Source organism: Lucilia cuprina, chromosome 2 (assembly GCF_022045245.1).
Source record: "Lucilia cuprina isolate Lc7/37 chromosome 2, ASM2204524v1, whole genome shotgun sequence".
Taxonomy (NCBI): domain Eukaryota; kingdom Metazoa; phylum Arthropoda; class Insecta; order Diptera; family Calliphoridae; genus Lucilia; species Lucilia cuprina.
In genome coordinates this window covers 42110194-42130494 of record NC_060950.1, presented here as the reverse complement: position 1 = coordinate 42130494, position 20301 = coordinate 42110194, and the positions used below count along the sequence as shown (strand labels likewise).

Sequence of the window (20301 nt, the reverse complement as noted above, 5' to 3'; positions counted from 1 at the left end):
TTAATTACTTGTTATATATGAAATTTGCAAATTGCAACAATCCCGATTTCCTTTCGGTTGCGCAAATCAAGCCCGTACTGTATATACTTTTTTATGTCGATTTTTATCGCAGTACTAGTAATTTTCTAAATCCTCCCCATCAAATTTTTAAAGAGTACCTTATATGAGCGGTATGGTCAATTATTGATTTATCCCCATAACTTTTTGTAGACCTATTTTGGTTCATATAAAATTTACTTGAATATCACCTCTGTACTCGCATTTTTATGCCAGTAATTAGCGTTAATGTAATTTTCTAAAGGTGGCTTATCGCCACATGCCGCATGAAATTTGGTAGCAAGATTAACATTCGTATTAAAGTTTCTTATGTCGAATTTAATAACCGTATTTCGTAACTCATATTTTTAAGCCCGCAAAGATCGTTTGAGTAATTTTCTGAAGTGGACCTTTTATGGGGGATAGGGCAAATTATGGAACGATCCACATAGTTAGGTTAGGTTGATAGTAGGATGTATACTACATCAAATCCAAAGAAATACACCTAGGCCACTATCGGACCTGTTGTGCGCTCCAATTCATGAAAAAAAATGTTCACTGAATGTATTATTTTTCCATGTTCAGAAACTCCAATCAGTGTTGGTTAAGAATGTTGGATCTAACTTCGACGAATGCCTGACAGTGGCAAAGAAAGTGCTCCAGAGTTTCACAGTCCTCTCCACATGCTCTATATTCGTCTGAATCCGCACGTTCAATTTTGTATAGATGTGCACGTAATCCTGTATGTCCACTCAGAATACGTACCATCATACTAACCTCAGACTTGCTCATTTTGAGGAGATTTCTCGTCTTGCTCTCATCAGGGTCACCCCATAGAATCTTTGTGGTTCTACCCACCGTTTCATTATTCCAAGAGGACTTATGGTATTCTCTCATCCATATTTTTAATTCAGCTTTTTTGCGTCGAATGGTTTTGCGTTTGTCAGGTTAACTACATCGAGCTCCCTTCTCTTTAAAGCTATTACTTTCGCCCTTTCGTTGCCGACTACTCACGAGTGGCCTGGTACCCATCAGAGATTGACAATGAGTATGTATAAAACAAGTAATGCAACTATTTATTCATAATTTTTGAATACAATGTACGTCCACACAAGTTTCATTTTGAGTATCTTCATGTACGTATTCGCAATGAAATATAATTATGTTTATTCCATACACGTATCAAAGTTATTCACTATTCAAAAGCATAGCTAGCTGGTATGTGAGATCTCAAATGAATAAAAACAAAGAATATGTTGGGAATTTCTTTTATTCAAACATTTCAACAAAATACCCAAACGAAAAAACTAGTATTGAGGATATTATAATTTACTCTATTTACTTTAAGTATTGCTGTGCGAAAATGCACAAATGCGTGTAAATAAAATATAAATAACAATAAAAGCAAAATAAATAGCATGTTATTTGGTAGAAAAGTTAACAAGTGGTGCATTTATATTAATAATGTGATAAATAGAATGAAAATTCTAAGAATTTGAAATTTATTACGGTCGTTTTTTACAAAAAAAATCAAATTATTAAGAAATAGCAACAAATTATGAATAACAAATATAATACAAAAAGTAACAGGTAAGGAACTTTCCATTCAGTTTTATGTAAAATTAAAAAAGTAATGTTAAAAAATTAAAGAAGCAATAAAATGTTCATAAATTTTTACAATTTAATAAAAATATAAAAATAGGTAGGTAATATGCTTCCGAAAAATTTTATGCACTTAAATAGAAAGGCATATTTTTGGATATTTTTTAATAAAAATATCAATTCCTGCAACCACTGCACCATCGGAAAGGGTTTTTTCATTAGCTTGAAATATTATAACGGAGAAAAGAAACCGGTTGGAGCCTAAAACTGTAGATAGCATATTATTTTTAAATTCTATATAATGTTTGGTAATTTATTTCTTTATACATCTTAGTTATAATTTTATTAAAATTTAAAAAAAAATTGTTACCTATAATTTCAATACAATAAAATTTATATTCATAAAATCAACAACTTTAATTTTTACACATCATTTCATTCATTTTTGCTTTGTTATTTGCTGTTGCATTGGTAAATACTACGTATACGTATACTCAAATTATACTTATATTTATATTCATTTTGCAAAGAAGATATAATTATGGTAATTGAACAAAACAACTACATTGCTTACTTCATACCTGTTGTATATGAAAGAAAAGTGTACTAATATACGACACAACCAAATGCTGACTACACGTTTATTTATTTGTGTTGAAGTTAGTATGAGTATGCTGAATATGATTGTGCGCTTTGTGTTTCACGATACATACTCATACTTGTTTAGTTGCAATACATTACGATTACTACTTTTGACATTCTCTGGTACCCATATGATGTAAACCTTACCTCTGGGAGAGTATTCAGTTAAAGCTTTCTTACAATCTAATACGGTCTTAGATTTAATTATATCACCTGATATCGCCCTAATTGCCTTCTGGCTGTCGGTAAATGTATTGAGCCGGTGGGCGCCTTATTTATACTAACCCAATTTACATATTCCGTTATTGTTCGTACTTCCGTCTGGAAGCTTGTGTTATGATTAGGTAAACGGTGGTATATTTCTGTTTCTGGGTCTTCGATGTAGAACCCCACTTTGTCCCCTAATTTAGAGCCATCCGTGTAGCAACGGATTGCTTCTGGCATTTGCTCCAATGTTCCGCTTGACCAAGACATTCTATCTGGTATTAGCGTTTCAAAGTTTCCGACATATTCTGTGTCTGGTATGCGATCAGGCACATCCGATGAATGTGTATAACCTTCCAATGTGTCCAGTATACATTGACGACGTGTCCAATAACCGTTTTTGGCCAGTTCGCCTAAAGTAAAGAGCCTAGCAACGTTTCCAGAGTCTTTGTTGAAGTAGTACATATGGCACCACATATACCCAAGCAGCATGTACGCTGAACCCCCTGTAGTAGTTTGATATTACACTTTTTGTCCAAAGCAGTTCACCAGATTAATGAAGCATAAGCTAGAATTGGTCTAATTACACTTTTATAATTTCATACCTATAGTTCTCCTACATGTCGCCCAGCACCGATGTTCCTTGTTGATCCTATCCTCTATGTGGTGTCTCCATTTTAATTTCCGGTCAAGAATTACACCTAAGTACTTAACTTTGTCTGTCACCGGTATCTTCTTGCCCAGGAAGCAAGGTTCAGTATGTCTAGGGACTATATTCAATAGAGACTCTATCTGTCATTTTCAGGGAAATAAGATTTTGATGGCAAAATATCAAGAAAACTATCCCGCAGCATTGACATAACTTTCAAAAGAAAAAAATTGAAATTTTAAAATTTCTCTATATTAAAAAAATAAAAATTCTGAATGCAAAACTCTCTATCTTATCCAAAAATTGCTTCAAACTCTATTATTTTGGATAATTTTCTGTTGCAAAATAATTGTTTTTACTAATTTGGACATGCTGAACACAAATCCGCAATATATTATATAAATATTTGAAATTAGTTTAAAAGTTTTCGAGTTATTGCTCATTATATTAAAATTTGATTAATTTTATTGTCGTGTTTAACCATATAACATTGATTTTGGACCAAAACCTCATAAGCTGTTGCATGTCCAAATTGGTAAAAACACTTGTTTTGCAACAGAAAATTATCCAAAATATAATAATATATAAAAAACTCTATCTGATATAAATTTGTGAATAATTTTGCAAATATTGCAAAATTTTAAATTCTTTTTATTTAATGATTTCGAATATAGTCGTAAAAATATATTGTAGAAGAAAAAATTCAAAAATCTTCACGAGAGGGTCAATTATGGATCAATCATAAAAAACATTTAGTAGAAAGATTTTGGCTCATATACGACTTACTTATAGCGAATTTCATCGCATTACTCGAATGTTTAGTACAGTAATGAGTGTAAAAGTCATGTTCTAAACGGGACCTTATATGGTAGGGTCAATTATGGACCGATCCTCAAAAAAATTGGTAGAAAGATTTTGGCTCATATGAAACCTATTTATTTCGAATTTCATCGCTATACTCAAATGTTTAGGCCAATAATGACTATTAAAGTCATTTCTGAAGGGAACCGTATTTGGGAAGTAGGGTCAATTATGGACCAGTCCTCAAAACAAATCGGTAGAAAAATTTTGGCTCGTATGAGAAGTTCACTTGTATGAGGGCTATCCGAAAACGTCGACCGATTTTCAATACCATATAAACCTTAACAATAGAGAATTTCAACTGTCTAGCTCCTTCCTTGTGAGCCCTATCGTGATTTCAACACACATAAATAGAATTTAATAAGGACCCAAAATATATATACTTTTAAGGGGGTATGACCAATATTTCGATGTGTTACAAACGGAATAACAAAATCAATATATACCCCCATCTTTTTTGATAATGGGTATAAAAAAAATTATTAATAATAAAAATATATTTTGGTCGTATTAACCACCAACATTAAAATACTATAACTAATATTCCCTTTAATGTGAATTTATTTTAGTTTAAACAATTGATGTTAAAGCTTGATCCTGATGATGCAGATTCTGACGAAGAAATAAGAGATAAATTGAAGTTAAACACATATATTAAATCAGGCACATCACCAACCCCTTCAATGATACCCTCAACAGGTCCTTTGCAGTCTCTAAATGAAAGTGGACACGCAATCGACAACGCAGTACATTCTCCGTCTCCTAATAAAGGTGGAAGCTATGATATTGCAATACATACTCCAGTCAAGGTAAGTACATACAGTGTCTAACATAACTTTATTACATATTTTTGTGTGAAAATTTAATCATTAATCATTTCCAATTAATGTGCTGTGAGATATGTGAATGGCCTGGGGAATTTGCTATTTGATATAATTTTGAACTAATTTATACGAATTTTTAAAAAACTTCTGTCTTTGTTATGCCAAAGAAAAACGAAATTTAATAAATAGGTCAATCTCCTTGTTAATAGTAATTACCATAGAAAATTAAATAGATGTGTTACTGAGCGAAAGAAATAATAATACAGAAATAATACACTTGTATGAGTATTTTTTTTTATAAAATAATAAAAATATAAAAGTACAAAATGTATCCGAATACATCATACCCTACGTACCACATTACAATTAAGTTTCAATATGTTATATAGTAGTTTTTATGTAAAAGTTATATTAAAGAGATTGATTTTTGCTTAATTGATGAATGTACTGCTCAATATAGTCAAATTTTCGTATATATACAATTTGTTGAGTGGAATTTTATAATAAACCTATTATTGTATAGCATGTTTCGCTTATAAAATTTAATAGGCTAATTTATGGACAGATTTTGTATTTCATTAACGCAGGTTTTACAAACTTCAAGACATTATCAAAATACCCATTAGTGTGGTGTAGGGTGTATTTGGACTGCATTTGGGCTGCACAATAGCCCCTGCTGCTGCAATAAGCTTTGCTAAATGTTGTGTTTTTGTCCCAAAATTATTGAAAACATCAGAAAAAAAAACAAATTTTTCAATTGTTTTTATTTTTTTAATAATATTTTATTAGTCCAACCCAGCAAACACAAATAGTTTATTAAATTAAAATTGAATAAAAATGTTTGATTCAAACCATTATTTTGTAGATTTTTATAATATAGATTTTGTCATACTCAGTTTCATTTCTATGTATTATACGGTAATTATATGGTAATTACTCTGCTCAAAATGTATTAGAATGAATTTTCGAAGAAAGTTTCTATGTATTTTAGCATTTCTGATTTTAAATGTTAAGAAAGTTGGTTAATTTTAAACGAGGACGTATGTATGTTACATAATATCCAAAGGATAACACCTTGTGAAGTTCCTTTCCAGTGCCACAATTCAATATTAAACTAACGACTGACCAACCATATAATAAATTCTTTACCCCGGGATTACAATACACCATGATGGGGTCATTCATCAAAGAGGCGTGGGAGGAAACCCATAAACAATTGTCTATGGTTTAAAAAAACTTGTTTTCTTAAAAGAAATTAGTAGTTTTTGGTACGTTTTGGTAGTTTTTTGACGGAACTTTGATAAGAAAAATATATTCTGATTGGCAACTTTTTATGTCGAAAATACATTAAAAACTGCGTTTTCATTGATTACACCGTACAACAAATTGGGAAAAATTGTTGCACACATAAGCAAGATCCTATACGTTGGAAACTTCATACTTGATATAGTTAAACTACATTTTTATTTTCTGATCGTTTCTTCCTTTAAAAGGACTTTAAAGTTTAAAAGGAAGAGTAAGTATAATTATATTTAGCTTAAATTTGGTTTGGTCTAGTTGGTCAATATAGGTATCGATTGAAAGAGGAGAATAACAGTATTTTTACAAATAAAATAGTTTTAAAATCTTAGAATAAAAAAACTAAATCTCTATTTGACTCTAGCCCACATTCAGAAAATTAGTTTTTCTTCAATATGTCGCAATTGAAATAAAATTCAACATAAATATTTTATTTGCTAAAATAAAACCACGATATACATAAATATTTATGTATATCGTGGTTTACTAATTGCACAGGATATACCTTCGCACTGTTGTATTTTTTAATAAAAACTATATAATAAACTACATTGATAACACTATTGGGATGTCAAAGATATTTTTAAAAGATATATAGAATTTAGAATAACTATAGAGTTCGGTTGTGTTAAATTAAAAAGGAAAATATAATTTCCAAGAAAGGATAAAAAATGCAAGATATCCTTAATCGATTGTTATCCTTTCATATTCTTTAAAGTTTCCACTTTTTTAACTTTTTATCATAGAGATAAAGAAACTCGGTTCCACAATAACAAAATTCTAATTTTTCTACATAATATTTTAACAAAAAAAGGACTTTGAAATTTTTAGAGGGGAAAATTTTATTATTTAATTTATTGAGATATTTAAAAAATATTATAAAAATTAAACAAATGGAGCTATGAAGACCAAATTTCAGACTTTTGTACTCCATTCTAATGTCTTTATTATGAATATTTTTTGTTGAACAATTTCGTATAAAATTTCAAGGATAATAAAGGATAAACTTTTATAAGGATATTTTTTACATCTTTTTATTCTTAAAAAATAAAACAAAATACGAGATAAAAATACTGCAATTGTCCTCTTTACCCGTATTGTTATAATAGGGTGGCTTAAAATATTTTATAAAAATTTTTGAAAATTGTATGCACCTCAAATTTTAAAGTCCTTTTAAAAGGACAAACGATCAGAAAATGAAAAACTGAGTACGCAGTTATACCATATAAATTATGTGCTTTCGTATGTATATGGTTTGGTTCGTGTGTGAAAAATGGTGTTGGACGGTGTTATACCCCACACCACGTTAATTTATTGGCCGTAGGATCAAAAAAGAAATTAAAAATATAAATATATATACATAATATAAATATAAATTAAAGTTAGTGCAATATATATCCAAATTTAAAAAGTAAAAAAAGAAATACAAAATAAAGTAAAGAAATGTGTGCGTGCCACTTGTGTCACCTTAGTGTCAATATGATTATTTAGGATAAAAAGTGGGCGGACTTTAATATTCATCTGAACATTTTTAAGAAAAAATAGCGGACTTTCATTTGAATACATATGAATACAACAGATAAATTCGTATATCTGAGAAACTATTAGAGCTAGATTTTTTAAATTTAGCTTGAAGAATTTTAACATTCATCTGAACATTTAGAGTATAACGATCGAACTTTTAATGGGGACTTAACATCTCCCATATGAATAAAATACAAAATATTATTTATCTAGGAAAATATAGAACTAGATTCATTAAATTTTGCATAAAATACTTTAATATTCATCTGAACATTTTGGAAGAAAAAGGGCGAACTTTCTGGGGAGCTTAAAGCCCCCAAATGAATTATTTTATTAAGAAACTATTAGATCTAGAATCTTCAAATTTTATATGAATAACTTTGACATTCATGTGAACATTTAGAAAATAACGGGCGGACTTTCAATGGGGGGCTTGGCACCACATACATATATGAATTATATACAAAATTTCATATATATTGAAAACTGTTATATAATTCAAATAAATATATTAAATTTGAGCAAGTAAGAAATAAATATATCATTAATGTATTATTTTTATTATGATATTTATACCCAAACCAGGGAAACCTAGCTATGCGACACCTAAGTCCTATCGACCGATAAGTCTTACGTCCTTTCTACTTAAAACCTTAGAACGGTTAGTCGATAGCATGTTTAAAAGCAGTATACCATACAAAGACCTTAAATATAAGCAGCATGCTTATGTAAAGGGATGAACGGTGGAAACCGCTTGAAACGAAGTCGTCCACTGCATAGGGGAATCTTTCGATAGCAAACTGCATACACTGGCGGTATGCATTGTCTTCGAAGGCGCTTTCAATAACGTGCACATTGATACCCTTATCCAATCCCTAGACCAGTTTTATGTTGGCCGGGTGCTCCGTAACTGGATCAACTACATGCTAAGGAACAGATGGATAAACTGCGAGATGTACGATATAACTATTCGTATTTCGCGGTATACCACAGGGTGGCATTTTGTCACCTTTACTCTGGGTTACCACGATTAATAGCCTCCTAAGGACCCTAACCGAGAAAGGACTTAGACCTGTCTGCTATGCAGATGATGTCGTAATACTTTTTAAGGAAAATGATACAAATTACTTGTGTAGAAGAGCTGAGGAGGCTCTGAATACGACCTTGAGCTGGGCTCAACCGAGAGACCACAATGTTAACCCGGCGAAGACGGAAATCTGTCTTTTCACAAGAAAGACAAAAATTTCTACATATACTGAACATTACTTCCTGGGTAAGAAGATACCGGTGACAGACAAAATTAAGTACTTAGGTCCAATACTTGACCGGAAATTAAAATGGAGACACCACATAGAGGATAGGATCAACAAGGCACATCGGTGCCGGGCGACATCTATTAGAACCATAGGCATGAAATGGGGTCTTAGTCCTGCTATGACAAATTGGCTTTATAAAAGTGTAATTAGACCAATTCTAGCTTATGCTTCATTAATCTGGTGGACTGCTTTGGACAAAAAGTGTAATATCAAACTACTACAGGAAGTTCAGCGTACATGTTGCTTGGGTATAAGTGATGCTATGTGTACTACTTCAACCAAGGCTTTGGAAACGTTGCTAAATATTCCAGCCATTGAAACATATATAAGATATGAGACGGCGCTTACAGCCGAACGGCTCTTTACTTTAGGCGAACTGGCCAAAAACGGTTATAGGACACGTCATCAATGTATACTGGACACATTGGAAGGTTATACACATTCATCGGATGTGCCTGATCGCATACCAGACACAGAATATGTCGGAAACTTTGAAACGCTAATCCCAGATAGAATGTCTTGCTCAGGCGGAACATTGGAGCAAATGCCAGTAGGAACCCGTTACTACACGGATGGCTCTAAATTAGGGGACAAAGTGAGCCTGGGATTCTACATTGAAGACCCAGAAACAGAAATATACCACCGTTTACCTAATAATAACACAAGCTTCCAGACCGAAGTACGAGCAATAGGGCTTAATATATTTACCGACAGCCAGAAAGCAATTAGGGCGATATCAGGTGATAGAATTAAATCTAAGACCGTACTGGATTGTAAGAAAGCTTTAACTGAATACTCTCCCAGAGGTAGGGTTTACATCATATGGGTACCAGGCAGAGCTTCGAATTAATCAATTCAATTTGAGCTTAATTCACCAAAATCTGAATTCAGAAATATAAAGTTTAATCTTCCAATCCTTTTTTTAATTCTCAGGAATTAATTCAATAGCTTAATTCAAAGACTTTCAGATTATTTTAATTCATTCATATACAGAATTCATTCATGTTTGAATTACATTCTACTTTGAATGATTCAATTTTTCTTTAATTCAAATTTACTCCAAATTGAATTACGAAATTTTTCTTAAATTCATTTTGTAGTAAACTGAATGAAAAATTTTTCCTTTGCAGCCAGAGTGTTGTATCTCAAAAACTAAAATTTCAACTTATAAGGTTCATAAATTTTTATGTTTTTATCTCTATATAAAAAAATTTTTGCGTAAAAATTTTAAATAGCCTAGTTTACAGTTGATATTTGTATGTTTGTGTAATAAGAATGATAATTCTGACTAATAATAATGTCAAGTTGTGGGCACAAGAAAATTTTTATATTTTTTAGTTATAACAATAATTCTGCAAATAAAGATACATAATATTTATGTACAATATACAAACATACATTCATAGTATGTGACCATAGATTTATGATCATAAAACATAACAAATCCGTTGAAGTTTGCTCAGAACAGAATATTGCATTTACTGCAGTATAAGGATTTATACGCTTTATGGTAAGTTTTCATTATCATTCCATTGATATCCAATACATAATACATTTGAAAATTTAAATTACAAAAAAATAAATTATAATTTATTTGACAAATATTAAAACATGTGTATATTAGGATTGTTCAAATAAATGTTTAATTTGAAAATAGTTCTTAAATAATACATATGTATATCAGTTGTTATATTTGGTTTCGTATAACCTTTCTTGTTAGCTTTTGCCTAGGAACCACATAATTTAGATGGATTCATCAGATGAAAATTCAAATTTACTCATGATAGCAATTATTTTGAAAATATATTTTTTAATTTGAAATTTAAAATTTGAAATATTTATAATTCTGTTTATACGTATATGTTCAAACTTTTTTCGAATGAAAATTATATTTGGAAAATATTATTAAAATTTTCCAAAAACTTTATAATTTTTTAAAAAACTTTATAAATAATATGTTTCGAGTAAGATTTGTCATTTATGTAAATTTAAATAGGGGCTGTATTTATTTTAGTTATAATTTTATAATTTTATAATATAGGGCTTGTTTTTTGTTTAATCATTAGCTGAAATTAAAATACAAAATTGTATTTGTAAAATACAAAATAAAATTTCTAAAAACATAGCCCCCTAATGTATATACATTTTTATTTAAAAATTTTTCTTTAATCCCCTACAAAAAGAATGAAGAAAAATCGATTAAAGCTATTTTGTAATAGATTTGAATTCGAAAAAATTTAAATCATTCAGCAAGGAATTAAGCCTTTAAAGAATGAATTATACAAATAATGAATTCAACATTTTTAAAGTCCTAAAGAATTCAGCTTATGAATTAATTCGAATGAATGATATTATAGAATGGTGAAGTAATAAATTTTAATTTGATTTAAAAAATTGAATTAAGGCTTAACAATTTTAAACCTTTGGTACCAGGCCACTCGGGAGTAGTCGGCAACGAAAGGGTAAATGTAATAGCTTTAAAGGGAAGGGAGCTCGATGTAGTTAACATGACACAAACGCAAAACTATTCGACGCAACAAAAGCTGAATTAAAAATATGGATGAGAGAATCCCATAAGTCCCCTTGGAATAATAAAACGTTGGGTAGAACCACAAAGATTCTATCGGGTGACCCTGATGAGAGCAAGACGAGAAATTTCCTCAAAATGAGCAAGTCTTAGGTTATTATGATGATACGTATTCTGAGTGGACACACAGGATTACGTGCTCATCTTTACAAAATTGGACGTGCGGATTCAGACGAATGTAGAGCATGTGGAGAGGACAGTGAAACTCTGGAGCACTTTCTTTGCCACTGTCAGGCATTCGTCGAAGTTAGATCCAAGTGTCTTGGAAGTGATGTTATTTCGGAAATAACATTCTTAAACAACACTGATTGGAAAATTCTTAGGAATTACGTCCAGGAAACTGAGTTTCTAAACATGGAAAAATAATACATTCAGTAAACATTTTTTTCGGGCGCACAACAGGACCGATAGTGGCCTAGGTGTATTTCTTCGGATTTGATGTAGTATACATCATCCTATCAACCTAACCTATTATTTTTATTATGTATTTAATTTCGATTTTATCGATTTATTTAAACCAAAATATTACCTCGTAGAAGTTAATGGTTTTTAAATGTAATATGCACGTAGACAAATGAAAAGCGATTTTTTATGTCAAACGAAACAAGCATACATTTGGTGGCATACAATCTTTAAGCACCATTAGCGGTTTTTTCGTTAAAATCTTCCAACAAAGTTGCAATAAAAAGAAAAAATTTCCCTTACTAGAAATTCTAAATCAAGCGGAAATTGTTTGGAAGCCTCTGAACAACACAAATGCAACGAATGACATGAGCACTTTACCAGAATTAAGTTGGAATTATCATTTTTTAGACCTTCGTATAAATTTTCAGCAGTCGCCTCTGCTAAATCCTAAAAAATCTGTTATGATGTCGCATTTTTCTTTGTTAAAGTATCGGACACAAATACTCATCCACTTATTGTTGGAAATATCCGTTGATTCATCAACTATAATGGAGTACATGGAATTACCAATATCATTCACTAATTTTGATAGAATAGAAGGTGCAATTGTATATTTGATAATTGCGCTGCATTTTGTGCGGTGCAGGCGAAGTTTATCAAACTACTTTATGGAAAATGATTTTAACATATTTGTGAGGTGATCCACTGAAGGAATTGAGGAATGTCTTGCAGTAAAAATGGCAATTTTAATATCCATAATTTTTGAGTTCGTTGTAATGGGTATTGTACCTGCAATAAATATAATAATAAATAAAATCTTTTTTATATTCAAAAAGCAATTACTATATTTTTCCAATGTATTTTTTTGCATAGAGATCCTCGAAATTATTTTTATGTTTTGAAGTTTCAGCATGTCTTTTGAGATCTTTTTTTGTGATTTGAAAGACGTCTTACAGGCAACACACCAGGAAAGATTTTCTGGATTAGTTGTAATTTGGTATGATCGTCGATCGAAAACAAATATTTAAAACTTTATAAAACTATTTATATATTTACTTACCTTGCGCCCAATCCTCAGTTTCCCAGGAAGAAGTATGTTTTTTCTTGCTAGTTTCGTTGCTTGCCGACATTCTTTCAATTTTGCTTTTCATATTCTTCTTTTTTCATATCAACTATTCACAAAGAATGATAACACAAAATTTTAGGCTTGCCATGGTAAAATTTAACAAAAGAAAACTTTAGACTTGCCAGAGTAAAAATTCTAGAACTTAAATGTTTTTTAATATTATCCATTATGATACTAAATCTACTTTAAATGTAAAAAAATGCATAATTTTTTATCAAGTTAGAGATTTAATTGACACTGCTTCAGAATGTACAATATTTTCTGAAAAGTTAAGGAAAAGATTCAAGATTCCAACCAGACCTGTAGAAATAGTATTAGAAGCTGACTTCTATCCCCAGCTAAATTTACTCGAAATTGGACAAAACATACTAGGATCATTATTGGCTCAAAACCCGTATTCGGTTAGATATTAACCGGTCATGTAAAGAGTATTAATCCATCTCCCGAAGGAGAGATATAGGCCAACTAAAAAGAGATACATGGAATCGTAATGAAACCAAACAATGTAGGAACTGGTTAGTTTAACACAACCCCAAATAACTATAGTCGTGTATAAAACATTAATTTCTATATCATCTCGACACGGCACTATGTGCAAACACATTTAAACCTTTTCCGAGATAATATTTAAATATAAATAATTAGAGATTTACATTTATTCCTAGCGCTGAATAAATTGAATCGTAAAAAAGCGGCTTAACCATTCTCATCATGGCTCAAACGGGACCTTAATGACCCAATTAGTAAAAACTGGAGTCCTTAATGACACATCAGAATTAAAACTTAATGACTCATTTAAAAATAAAAATACACGGGCGGCCCTAATGGTTCGACATTTATTTTATTAAGTGTTGCAAGGGGGCCGGCAATGTTCAAGTACAAATCTATTATTTGCGGTATTTTTCTCTAAGTGTAAATCCAAATGATTTACTACCATTAGTTTACATCTTTGATGGAAAACGACACGTTTTCGTACTTTCATAAAATTAAAAAATAATATTTCGAAATATACACTAAATTTTCTTATACCTACATTACAAAAACGTAGTTACGAAAGTTAGTTATAATAAAAAATTAATTTCTGATTTCAACTCATTAAAATTATATTTCCAGTACCAATATTACTTAAATATTATTGCTGTCAATTATTCGCCTTTAAAATTATTCGAGTAGTCCGTAAAATAAAAAATATATATTCGATTATTCGAACGAATGACGAATAATTGAATAAAATAAAAATAAAACATGCCAAAATTTTCCAGTAGATTTAAAAGTGGAACCTGAATCCTTTATAATGATATATGTATTTGATGTTTAACTTTCCTGCAGTGAGTAAATAAAGTAATTTGTTTGTTGTATATTTTTAAGAATATCTTATATATTAATTTTCTACCATAAAAAGTAAAATCTTGATATTAATTAACGAGATTTTTCATAAAAGGTATTATTAATTTTTTAGGTCAATAAAGTATTTTGCTTTTTGAAGTTTTTGTTAATTTTTTTATGCAATTCAATATTATATTTTTATTACTCCTGTAGATTAAAACAAGTAGGAAAATATAGTCGGGCATGGCCGACCATTTTTTAATTTTCTAAATGACGCATTATATAGGAGTAAAGGTCAAACATGGGCCGATCGTCGATAAATTTGGGAAAAGTATATAATTTTAAATAACAGTTTGTTGAGTTTCATTGCGATATAAATGGTTACAAGCCAATTTTAGACGTTTGTATGGGGGCTAGGGTCAAATAAGGGCCGATCATTACGAAAATCTGCAGTGTTATTTATACTTATATAAAACTTATTTGTGCCAATTTTTATAGAGATAATAGTATATTTGACGCAATTGTGGCATAAAAAGTCCAAATCGGGAGGTACGGTTGTATGGGGGCGAGGTGAAAAAATGGACCGATTTCAACAATTTATAATAGGCTTCGTCTCTGTGCCAAAAAATATGCTTGGTCAAATTTCATCAAATTATCTTGAAAATTGCGGCCTGTACCTTGGCACAAGGTTTCCATGGACAGCCAACCAGCCGGACAGACGGACGGACGACATGTCTTAATCGACTCAAAAAATTATTCTGAATCGATTGGTATGCTTTAAGGTGGGCATTGTATGTTACAAACATCAGCACAAACGTATAATATCCTTCCCACTAGTGATGTAGGGTATAATAACAAATCTTAGATATATTAGTAGTGGTGCGACAAAATTTGGACATGTGGTTACCAATTTATTATCCTACATACCAATAACAACTTATCAATATTTGAGTTAATATGAAATCTATCGTTTCTCTGATTTTATTTCGAAAATATATATGTACTAGAAAAAATGTTTAGTGTGGTATAAAACTATATATTGTAACAAATTAGTCAGGTTTTTTTTTTTGTAATTTTGTATTGATAAACAAAAACTACATTACGGAAAACCCAACTATTTGGGGTGTACTGTGTGAATTTTATTTATAATTGTATAATATTGATTCTTATTAATACTAAGTATCATCCTAGCCTAAGTATGGGGATACACCATATTCCACTATTACTTATGCTTATTTTATGAATAAAATGTAGTAGGTGTATTTGGATCAGGATAGTTATTCTTGATTTGGGTTCTAAATATATATATTAGCTGGAAAATATTGCTTTTGTTGACCTTAGGTAATGATAACCACCTCTATTTGTAAATATCTCCCTTGGTGTAAGATTCATAAAAGTATATACAGTGGTTGACAAAACAATGGAAACTTTTTCAAAGATTTCAGAAATGGTTGAAATTTTAAACATATTATTGATATATTATTAATAATTATTATTAATTTTTATTAGTGTATATGTATTTATCAAAATTAACAAAAAAAAAAAAAAAACAATTAAATTCAGAAAAAGGAAAACAAATAACAATTATTATTATGGTAATGATAAAACTTTGGAAACTTTTAAACTTTTACAGAAAAGAAGACTCTTACCAAAAAATATGCAAAATAACAGTGTAACAAGCTGTTATTTCAAGGTATTCTTCATTTTGATAATTTTGTATTTTTTTTTAATTTTTATGCAAAACTAATTTTTTATGTCATTAAAAAGCAAAATAAGAAACGTTTTTAATACTTTTAATATTTTGCCGAATATTTGTTGATATGTGATTAATATTTAATAAATAAATCAACACTTTCAAAACTATTAAAAAATTTGATAAGAAACATTCAGTGAAAACTCAACATATGGGTTGAAGACCTCATAAAACTACTCTAATACAGGATAATTTGATGACAATAAAATTCGAAAAATTCCAAAAAACTACTCCTCTAGGATGTTTATTAATAAAAAGTACTCCTATTGTTAATCACATGGAAAATTAGACTGGCCTTGTTTGTAGTCTCCCTGCGGGAAAATTTCTTAGTTTTAGAAAGAATCGTTTTATTCGTCGAATTAATATGAAAAAATATCCTTTTTATTGACGTCTCCAAATTTAGTTAGAACATTTAGTTTTAGGACATTTCTAAGGAGGCCAAAGGGGAAAGATACTAGACCCAAAGAATATTAAGTTTAGCGGTGGCAAAATTATGGTATAGAACTATTTTTAGGGCAAGGTATTGGTCGAATTCAATTATAAAAAATACGATGTATGGTATAAGGTAGAGATAAACAGAAACAGAGTAGTTTGAAGATTTAAAAACGACAATGGCGAGTGACTATAATCGAAAATTATACCTGTATTAAAGTGGCCTGCCTATTCACCATATATCTAACGCAGAGAAATCTATGGAAAACAGTAGTTCCAAGATATGAACTCAAAAATTGCCCTTTCAGGTCTAATTGGAAGGTCGATCTTTAGGATGCATTTTTATGAATTTTTAATTAATGTTTCAATGCATCTGCGATAAGTTCTGACCGATTTTGTAAAGATAATACCAAAGTTTCCAGTGTCAGTAACAGAAAACCAAATACTTTAATCTTGTTTTATTTTTTTTAACATTTAAAAATGCACGAATCAATTCTTAAACTTTAAGCATTCTATTTTTAACATTGCAAAAAATATTTTTTTATAAATTGCAAAAAGTTGTAAGAGATTTGTTTCAATAACAACAGATTTTTTGACTTACTTTTTATTTAACAAAAATATAAGGTAATTTTTTGTTCAATACTATGAAAAAATATTCGACAAAAATTGTTCGAATTATTCTTTATTTTAAATTGGATTTTTTTTATTCCTTCGAAGAAAATCAATTTATTTAGATAATTTTAAAAAGTTAATTACTGATGAAAGTAGACTTAAAAGCCTTTTATTAAAAATATTAATCATGAAATTTTAATGGGGAGTTATATCATGACAATAATTTTAACCCACGAAATATAAACGTTTCCACTGTATATAATACTATATATACAATTACTAAAAAAACATATATAATATATACATACATATATATTAAATTAATGTGTGTTTGTTTGTATGTATGCATGTTTGTTTGAAGTCTATAGCCGCCTAAACGAAATTCTTGAAATTCTCACAATGTGTTCCTGTATGTTTTTAAATTTTTTAACATTGAATTTTTGAAATAATCGTTGCTTAAGAATTTATTTATCTCTTACTCTTTTTCTAAGTAATTTTGTACGCAGTAATGGGACGAATTACGAATTTCGTTCAAGACTGCTAATGGCTTGACGAAAATTGATTGCGTAGATTCGTCACATGGAACACTATAAACATTTACGCACTGCAAATTATTTTAAAATCTTCAATTTTTCCTTTAATTTCACTGCACTTTTGCTATATAAATTCAATATTAAATCATATTTTTAATTTTTGTTTACATACTGATTGTAGTGACCATATTTCTCATTCAAATAATATTTAATTTAAAAAATTCACAAAAATTTTATACATATACATTAGAGTGCTCCAACCTTGAATGAAGGAAAAAAGGAAGGAATTGTTCTATGGGTTATAAAAATAAGTCGTGTAAAAAATTACGTCAATAGGATTACGTTAACTGGTGCCGCAACGGCTCTGATGCATTTACACGGTGAAAATATGCAATTTTTTTCGGTTTCCACAAAAGTTTTGTCATTAAACAATTTGTTTTGCATTTTGCATTGCAAACGGGTTTTATTGAAATATGTCCAAATTGGCATGTTTTTAAAACATCGGGTCATTTTGATCCCAAGGCCTTTAAGGGTTAATTAATTTTTTTTCACTATTATTGTAAATATCGGTTGTTAATAAATAAATTTCTTAAGTTTTGTGATAATCTGCCTAAAATTAGAAACAATTTCGACTAATATCTACCAAAAATTGTAAATATTACAAAATTTGACCTTTGACCTTTAAAGTTTATGGGTTAATGGCGTCCAAATTGCACAAAATTTTGATTTTTATTCAGAAATATGTGGACTAATAAATTCACAAAAGGTTCCATTTAAAATACACAACAATATAATAAAAAGGCTAATTTTGCAAAATATTACATAAAAATGTGTTTTTCTCGAAATCCGCTGAATTCAAATTGCAGTTGCAGGCAAACTATAAGAGGTATTGACCTAATTTTTTTGCTGTTTTATTCCCTAATCTGTTGTCCATAAATCCCTATGAGTTCTCCCAAAAATATTGAAATTTGTTTAACAAAGTATCAAAAAAACTAAAATTTGAATTTTGAAACGACCGTTAAAAATATCAAAATTTTTCGACCATAGCTGAGAACGATTTACGTTATTCTATAAGAACAAAAACTCATATTCAAGTAACTACAGGTGTATTTTAAGTTACACAATTGTTTTATTAGAATATTTTCAAAAATATGTTTATTTTTTATCACATTTCGAATTCAAGTGCTCTGAGACACGGTAATGGCCTGGGGAATTTTTAATAACTTTTACAATATCAACCAATTTTTGTGTTTTTTTATCTTTATGTAACGCTAATTCTGCGTACATTACGATTCTTTGACAATAAAATACAAAACAAATTATTTAATGACAAAACTCGAAAATTCGAAACTTAGTTTTTTTTGGAGAACTCTAATATACATATTTAATATATTTTTCTTTTGAATAATGAAACAAAACAACGTTTACAAAAATTGTTTTAAATAAACATAAAATAAAACAAAATTTACAAAAAAGACTGAATCTAAAATGAAATAAGGTCAAGCTTAACGAATTTATTCGTCCTTCATCTGCGTATAAAATCGAAATAAACCTATCGCACATTTCGTTAGACTGCGTATTTTTATATATTTTAATGTGTTCTATATCTGACCACAAAAATTCGTTTCGAAAAATTCGAGTTCGTCCCAATTGCGCCTATAGCATAAACTTATTCTATAGAAATCAAAATTTGGACATAGGTACTTACTTACAATTGTACTTGAATTAATTGAATGATATAACAAATTATATTATTATTAACAAACTCTATTCTCTTATTTCAGGATATTCCAACTACACCTTCAACACGAAACACAAAAACAACTACTTCTTCTAAAACATCAGCTATACGCAAACAATCTCATCGAAGTAAGCGTAAGAAACGTAAGATGGTCTCATCAGACGAAGATGAAGAATACAGTGATAATTAATATTAAAATAAAAATTGAACTGTTAAACTGTTTTACAACACAACACATACTATTATATATTATTAGTTTTGATTTTTAGTATAAAAAAATCAATTTTTTTACAACATGTACAATTTATATATTACAAATGAAAAATTTTGTTACATTTGTAATATTAATACAACTTTCTACAATAATTTGTTAAATATAAATGTATATCTATAGCGTATAACACTAGGTTTAAATGCTTATTTTTATTTTAGATAAATAAAATTATGTTTGTACTGTAAATATAAAATTTTTGGAAAATTATATTAAAAAATAGTAATAATAGACTCTAGCTTTGTTGTTGAAAACAGTTTGAAAATTGGATGTTTTCGCTGATGAAGTTTAACTTATTAAAGTAATAAATTTTATTAATAAACAATTTTATTTTTTGACGAAAAAATGGGGGATATATTAATTTTGTCATTCCTTTTGTAACACAACGTAATATTGGTCGTATATCTATGAACGTATATCTATATTCTATATGTAAAAATGAAAGTGCATTTGTGTGTATGTTTGTTTGGATTTCACAGACTGCTATACGACTGAACTGATTTTCCTGAAATTTTCACAGTATCTTCCTGTATGTGTTTGTTGTCAATGTGATTTGTT

At 29.4% G+C, this 20301-nt stretch overlaps 1 protein-coding gene across 1 annotated transcript in view; it reads left to right on the top strand.

Moving 5' to 3' along the window:
* LOC111684819 (nipped-B protein) overlaps positions 1–20089 on the top strand; it is a 193100-nt gene extending 173011 nt beyond the window's left edge. The window contains exons 20-21 of the mRNA XM_046956292.1: positions 4564–4803; positions 19516–20089. Coding sequence (XP_046812248.1) covers positions 4564–4803; positions 19516–19662 — 387 coding nt within the window. The 3' untranslated portion in view covers positions 19663–20089. The remainder of the gene's footprint in view (positions 1–4563; positions 4804–19515) is intronic.
* The last annotated feature ends 212 nt before the right edge of the window (positions 20090–20301 follow it).